We start from the raw sequence: 6,679 nt of genomic DNA on the forward strand, positions 1-6,679 counted from the left end.
TGCTGATTCCAACGGTATATTTTTTTTTGGCGCAAATGAAAGGTTTGGGGGTAATTCCATGTCAAAAAGCGAAATTATGAATTCTTCAAATCAAAATATCTCCGAAACTAGTGGATGGATTTAAAAAATTAAAGAATCGAAAAATAACTTATAAAAATACCTTTCATCTGATGTATATATATCTTTAACTTTTCTAGTCTTTATTACTAAAAATTTGAAAAAAGCTCTTTTTTGTATTCGTGAACGAGCTGATATTACCTTATAACTCTTATGTTTATTATTATGTAGCCGATCCAACACCGGCTGCGCCATGCACAGTAATTCTGCGTAGAACACCTTACCCTGGGCTACGCCATGCCAAGTTCGGGTGTGTGGTATAACCATGGCTACCGCCACGGTGATGTCCTTCTGCGAAGTACACCCTTCTGCAGAAGAGAAGAGAAAAGAAGAGAAGAGAAGGGAAGAGAAGAGAAGAGAAGAGAAGAGAAGAGAAGAGAAGAGAAGAGAAGAGAAGAGAAAGGAAGAGAAGTTCATTTTTAGTGACATTTCATTGGTCAATACAGTGAGTGAATCAGTTAATTGCAAGCAGTTTTACGCATACAACTGAATCTGATTATAGACCCGAGCAATGTCGACACCCCAAATAATATTAGACTACAAATTATTCAAAGAATTTTACAAAAATTAAATACATTGATAGTGTATGTTTGTTTGCATTTATGTCGACGTGCCCCTACCTTATAATGTTCTACCAAGATAAAAAGACATTTGCCGTCTTTCAGTGAGTTTTACAGCTCCGCCTCACGCTCAATTCTCACGGGATCGCTCTGGATCATTGAGAGACTTGAGAAGCAGATATCGTGAAATTTCCCACACGTGAAATGTGATAGGCACATGTCGCCGCTGTTTTTCATTTAACTCATACGCCGAAAGGCTAAGCAGCGACATCTATTTTTGAAAAAGTAGGTATATTAAAGGCCGCGTTTCCAACCTAAAAAGAAGTAATTAACAAATTATCTGGCTCACAAATTGAACCAGACTTCTATCTGGATATATCTGGCTCAAATCGTTGTTGTTGCATTTACATGCAAAATTATTTATCTGGCTCAGGATTTTGCCACCGGATGATAGCTATTGTTGCGGAGCTGGCAACACTATTCACCACCGTCATATGTTTTCGTTTGTTTAATTGCAACTACGAAAAAAGCGATAATAGTACCGACGGCTTTTCCGCGAATAACTTTTAAACGAGATAAAAAATATAGTTTCTGCTCTCGGATTATGAATTTTGACGCAAATATGCATCTTTTGATACCGCTATCGACATGTGCGACCCGAATTTTAAATGCAGGACTTAAGTTGAAATTTTACTAAATTTGGAACTTAAAAAGCTTATATTTCAAAACCTAAGAGTTTGATAGAGCTGCGGATTCCATTTTGGAATCCTACAAATCCACGTGGCACCTTATATAGAATCCAACCGACACCCTGTTCTGTAGCTAGTTATTTAACCAATGCCGCTAGATGGGTCTCCTAAGCATTATCTAAGCGCGGATAAGCGTTTTTTAACGCGCAAACGTAAACGTATACGCGTATAAAAAACCACGGCTAATGGATTGCTATTCACTTTATAGTGTTCTTTTAGGGTAGCACTTTGTCATCGACTAGGCGCATGTCTGATTAACATTTTCCGTCACCTCCCGCGATAGTTGCGCTCAATATATCACATCGCTAGTTTTGATAAATATTCGAAAATAAAGTTAATAGTGTGCCAAAAAAAGGAATTTCGAGCAGAGCCTGTCTACACTTAGTGAAATGGTTGGCAAATCCTCTGTTTCAGCACTACAGGAATATTGTGCAAAAAACAAGTTACTACCGCCTACATATGAATTCATTGACGAGCAGGACGGCAGCTTTACTTGCGAAGTAATTTATTATTAAATACGTAAAGAAAGTCAATCGCCACCTTCCCCCGATATCTACTTTATTTGCAGATAAATGTTATGGATACCATCGACGAGGGTAGAGGACGTTCGAAACGTGATGCAAAACATAATGCTGCTGTTGCGGTAATTAAGCGGCTGAAGCTCTCCGATATGCCACAAGTCGGTGAAGATTGCGAGATGAGTATACCAACAACGGATCTAATTGTTCAACTGCGGGACTATTGTGTGCAACATCAAATGCCGCTACCTACTTTTGAAATTGTACAACAAGCTGGCACGCCAGATGCACCTGAATTCACAGCATTATGCACAGTGGCATCAATACGACGGTATGGTGTATCGGAAAAGAAAAAAGATGCACGCCAAAAGGCAGCTAATGCAATGTTGCGCATTATTATGGATGTAAGCGTTTTGGTTTAACGTTAAGAAAATTATAATTTATATTTTATTTACAGGACGTCAACAAACTGGAACATCAAATGCAAGTGGCTACAGTGCAAAACAAACAAGAGGATGTTGAAGAAGAACGTTATAAAAAATTCAAAACTTATCGTGAGCTTACGGAATCGAGCACTGGCGAAATGCCAGGAGTATTACTTTGTGACCGACATAACTATTTCACAAAATTCTATTCTGAATTGAAAAGGGCTGCACAGAATATAATTTTAAGTGACACTTACGAGTCTACCCACGATCAAGCAATGGATGTTTTGGAAGCATTGAAAATCAAACCAAAAACTTCACAAATGCCATCAGAGAAAGCTGAGCCAATTTTGTTCATCGAATTAAATTGTGATTACGACGTCGTGTTTGCAGGGCCTCCTAGCAAAGTGTATAAGGATATTGTGGAGTATTTCAAAGTCATGTTATGAAAACAGGTAATTATCATCACATTAAAGTCAGCTCTATATTACATACATTAATTATATTTGGATTAAAAATGAAGTTTATTGTCAAACATTAATTATAAATCCCTAATGTTGGCGTGTTTCTTTATAAGACATAATTTTATTAATAAATTATTAAATGCCTCGTACATCTTTTAGTTTTAATTCTAATATTTCACGACCGATGCCTTCCGTACTCGTACTCCATACAATTTTATACTGGAAACGATCATCAGCGGTAATCACAGTTTCGAATTGCCTTAGTCCACCGCCAACTCCAAAATAGTATGTTTTTGCAGCAACTAAAGCAACACCGTTTGCGCTTAATTTTTTATAAATTGTATTAAGTAGTTTTTGTTGATTTTTTGGATTGTATATAGTTTCCGATGTTAGTATATAATCAAATTTAGCGCTGTTACTTGTTATATCTGCATATTTACACCAATCACCTGCATAAAATTCAACTTCCTCTTCCAAAAGTTCTACATCAGCTGCCTGTATCTCTTTATATTCTGGTGATTCGGTTGAATCTTCTACATCACCTACAGACTTCACCGCCGCCAAATTAAGCAGCACATTTGGTATTGTGATTTGTGTTAAAACATCACGATTCTGCAAGAACATATAAAAGCGTTATATATACGAGTAATTTTATATTTGTGACCCGGTCTATGAAAAGGTGGCTTATGACTCAAAAAAGAAATTGCGAGAAACAGCTGTTAAAGATAAACAATGCATTTCTTCAGGACGTTTGTGCTGTTGTTGTAGCGATGAGGTTGCTCCCCGAAGGCTTTGGGGAGTGTTATCGATGTGATTGTCCTTTGCCGGATACAGATCCGGTACGCTCCGGTAACACAGCACCATTAAAGTGCTTGCCCGACCATCTCGGGAACGATTTATATTGCCACATTAAACCTTCAGGCCATCCCTCCCTCCCCACCCCCAAGTTCCATGAAGAGATTGGGGTCGCCAGAGCCTCGTCTGCTAGCGAAAAATAATTCGCCGCGGATAGGTGATGTTGAAAATTGGGTTTGGAGAAGCTGTACATTGCGCTGGCAACCTGAAGGGTTGCGCTACGCAGCCCCTTGAATCTGGTATTTTAGTCGCCCCTTACGACAGGCATACCTACCGCGAGTATATTCTGACCCCCTAACCCGCTGGGGGAGACGTTTGTGCTCTCCTTTTTTTGGGTCATAAGCCACCTTTTCATAGACCGGGTCACATTTCCTATTACTCACATAATCCTGAAAGTGTACTGTTCCACCACAATTGTATACATAAATACCCAATAAACCAACGCCACAACCCAGATCCAGGAACCGTTTCCCCCGCCATTCTTGTGATTTAAAATTCGTTGCTAAATATTGCAGCACGTCATCTGTGCACTCCCAGATTTTTGCACCACCTAAGTGTTGTGATATATCTGATTGATTCTTGGGTAACGTTTTACACGACGGTGCACCATCTAATTTTTATCAAAAATTATCGAAGGTGGTATCAAAAAAATGCGTTTCGATCTACGTTTTTAGAATCCGATAGCGAAAATTAAAAATTTTATTTCTATCAAGAGATATTTACAAAAAATTGGTACAAGCTGTCACGTGGTTGTTTTATTTTGCCAGATTTATTGTACACACACACATGCCAATGCAGAAAGGTGTTCCATCATGGTTCTGCGCGGGTTTAATTTTGATCCCCAAGTCGGAGTTAGACTGCCAAGGGTTAATTTTTTAAATCGCGAGGGAAGGCCGCCAAAGCAGAGGTGTTCTGTGCCAAAAAATATGGATTTCGCAGGTCAAAACGCGTCGTTTGATACTACCTTTGTTTTTGATAAAAATTAGATGGTGCGGTGTCTCGTAAGACGTTACCATTCTTTGTTCAGGCGTTTGTACCTTCATAAACTCCAGGTATTAGATCGGAGTGACTTTGTTCGGCGTTTGCTAGATCTTTATTATCTTCACAATTGTATGCAATATGGTTGAGTATATATCCTGTCACAATATGATGAATAGAAATATCACCGACGTTCAATATCTTGGCATTCAGTTTATACACATCAAAATTGTCTAGTATATCTGTATTTATTGATACTTTCTCTGCTTTATACCATTCTAAATCTTCCTCGCTTAAGTCTTTTTCACTGGAAGAGTTTAAAAATGTACATTGCAAAAAACTTTAAAATTTCGTCGTACCTTGGATTCTTCTCTTTGTTATGAATATTGTTGAAAGGATTCTCATCATCAACTTCTACGTTGAAAGTGAATTTAAACATTTTTTTGTTTTGTAAAATAGCTTTTGAATCTAGCAGGTATTGATAGTTCCTAGGGATGGAACATATGTAAACGCGTAGATTATCTCTTCAGGACTTATTATAGATTAGTGCATCTGTTAACGTGGTCTTAACATATATGTGAGAACACACGGCCGGGTATATTTTGGCAGAACCTTAACTTCCTTACTTGCTTTTTACCAAATTCAGAAAATATGGGCGCATAGTCATATTCAAAATAAAATAGGTTTTACATCATTGTTTACTATATAGTTTGGCAGCTTAAGTAGAGGTTATGTTGCGAATAGAGTGGAAGGCAGTGGACTAAGCAGTCGAATGTCATATAATGAAGGAATGGTGTTCGGAGTTTTTTCAAAGTTAAAAAAAAATGATAAAAGCTTTAATATAAATAAACTATTAGGGGGACTCATGTAACCGTATAAATGCCTTATAAAGTGTGTAAACGTATAAATTTATCTAGTTTACGCACGAGCTGTCAAATTTTGTATGAAAAATCATTTACACAATTTGTATAAATTTACGCGCACATTTCATTGTGTAAACGCGGTAAACTCAAAGGAATGCAACCTTGCAGACATTACAGCAGGCATTTTCATCAAAAATCTCCAACATCAGCAAGTAAAGGCGTTTTAGTTTTGATTTTTCACTTAGTCTTGGCATTTTTTAATTTGTATAACAATCAAAAAATGTTGTTCGGCAATAATACAGCTGATAAACAATCAAGTTTATCAAGAGTATTACTAGGTGCGTTCATATAACAGCGTGTGTAAATGGATATAATTTTACACCTTATAAGTTTATATGCTATCATGAGTCCCCCTATTGTTTTAATAACAACAAAAACGCCATATATATTCTGTATACATAAATTGGCAAGGATTATCTCACCTTAAAATTTGAATTAAATAATCTAAAGTTTTTTTTTGAAACTGAGTCGAGAACTGTGCGTGTGCATGTGCGAATTTTCACCGATCAGCTGTTAGTTGCGCTACTTGGTAAAATTTACAATGTTTAACATTTTTTTTGCGCTTTGATCATTGTAAAGGCTCCATTACTGATACTTAGCATAGACTGGACTTTGATTGCGAACTGTCACTTACAGTTCTGTTAATAGAACATTGAATGTTACTGATTACTCAAAACTTAACTTGACTTAGAAGTCTGTCGAATTTTGATTTTCTATGGCCCCTATTATGAGCATTATTCGATCTTCGATCTTCGCGGGCTATCGAACATCGAAAATCGAACTTGAAATTGGTATTATGACAACTCCTCCCTGTCGAAATTTTCGTTGTATATCTAATTTTCAAGCGAATAGAAATTTGTTGTCGATGCTGTATCGAATAGAAAAAGAATTGTTTAAAATGTAAGTTTTTTGTATTTATGTTCTACTTTTTTACTACTTAGTAGTAATTTTAAACTATTTGAATTAATTTTATATAGGTCCAAGGTCATGAGTACAAAACAACAGCTTGAAAGACTAGTTTCAATTATGGAACAAAATCCCCATATAGCAAAGGAACTTGCACATTATAGAAATGCAACTTTGCTTGATG

The 6,679-nt window shown here is 36.8% G+C and overlaps 2 protein-coding genes across 3 annotated transcripts; one reads left to right on the forward strand and one right to left on the reverse strand.

Moving 5' to 3' along the window:
* Nucleotides 1-1,708: 1,708 nt before the first annotated feature.
* On the forward strand, nt 1,709-2,982 carry r2d2. The gene is made up of 3 exons (XM_067768761.1): nt 1,709-1,926; nt 1,995-2,348; nt 2,402-2,982. The coding sequence occupies exons 1-3, from the start codon at nt 1,816-1,818 to the stop codon at nt 2,816-2,818; spliced, it is 882 nt and encodes a 293-aa protein (XP_067624862.1). The 5' UTR covers nt 1,709-1,815; the 3' UTR covers nt 2,819-2,982.
* LOC137241295 (histidine protein methyltransferase 1 homolog) lies at nt 2,870-5,410 on the reverse strand. Of its 2 annotated transcripts, none has more exons than XM_067768760.1 (4): nt 5,026-5,410; nt 4,726-4,965; nt 4,072-4,238; nt 2,870-3,445 (listed from the first exon to the last, which is right to left on the reverse strand). In XM_067768760.1, exons 1-4 carry the CDS (start codon nt 5,072-5,074, stop codon nt 2,969-2,971), a joined length of 933 nt encoding a protein of 310 aa, XP_067624861.1. In that variant the 5' UTR covers nt 5,075-5,410; the 3' UTR covers nt 2,870-2,968. The 2 variants fall into 2 exon arrangements, with proteins under 2 accessions (XP_067624861.1, XP_067624860.1); XM_067768759.1 differs by having other exon boundaries at nt 4,726-4,973; nt 5,026-5,407.
* Nucleotides 5,411-6,679: the final 1,269 nt, after the last annotated feature.

Source organism: Eurosta solidaginis, chromosome 2, assembly GCF_040869045.1.
Source record: "Eurosta solidaginis isolate ZX-2024a chromosome 2, ASM4086904v1, whole genome shotgun sequence".
NCBI lineage: Eukaryota > Metazoa > Arthropoda > Insecta > Diptera > Tephritidae > Eurosta > Eurosta solidaginis.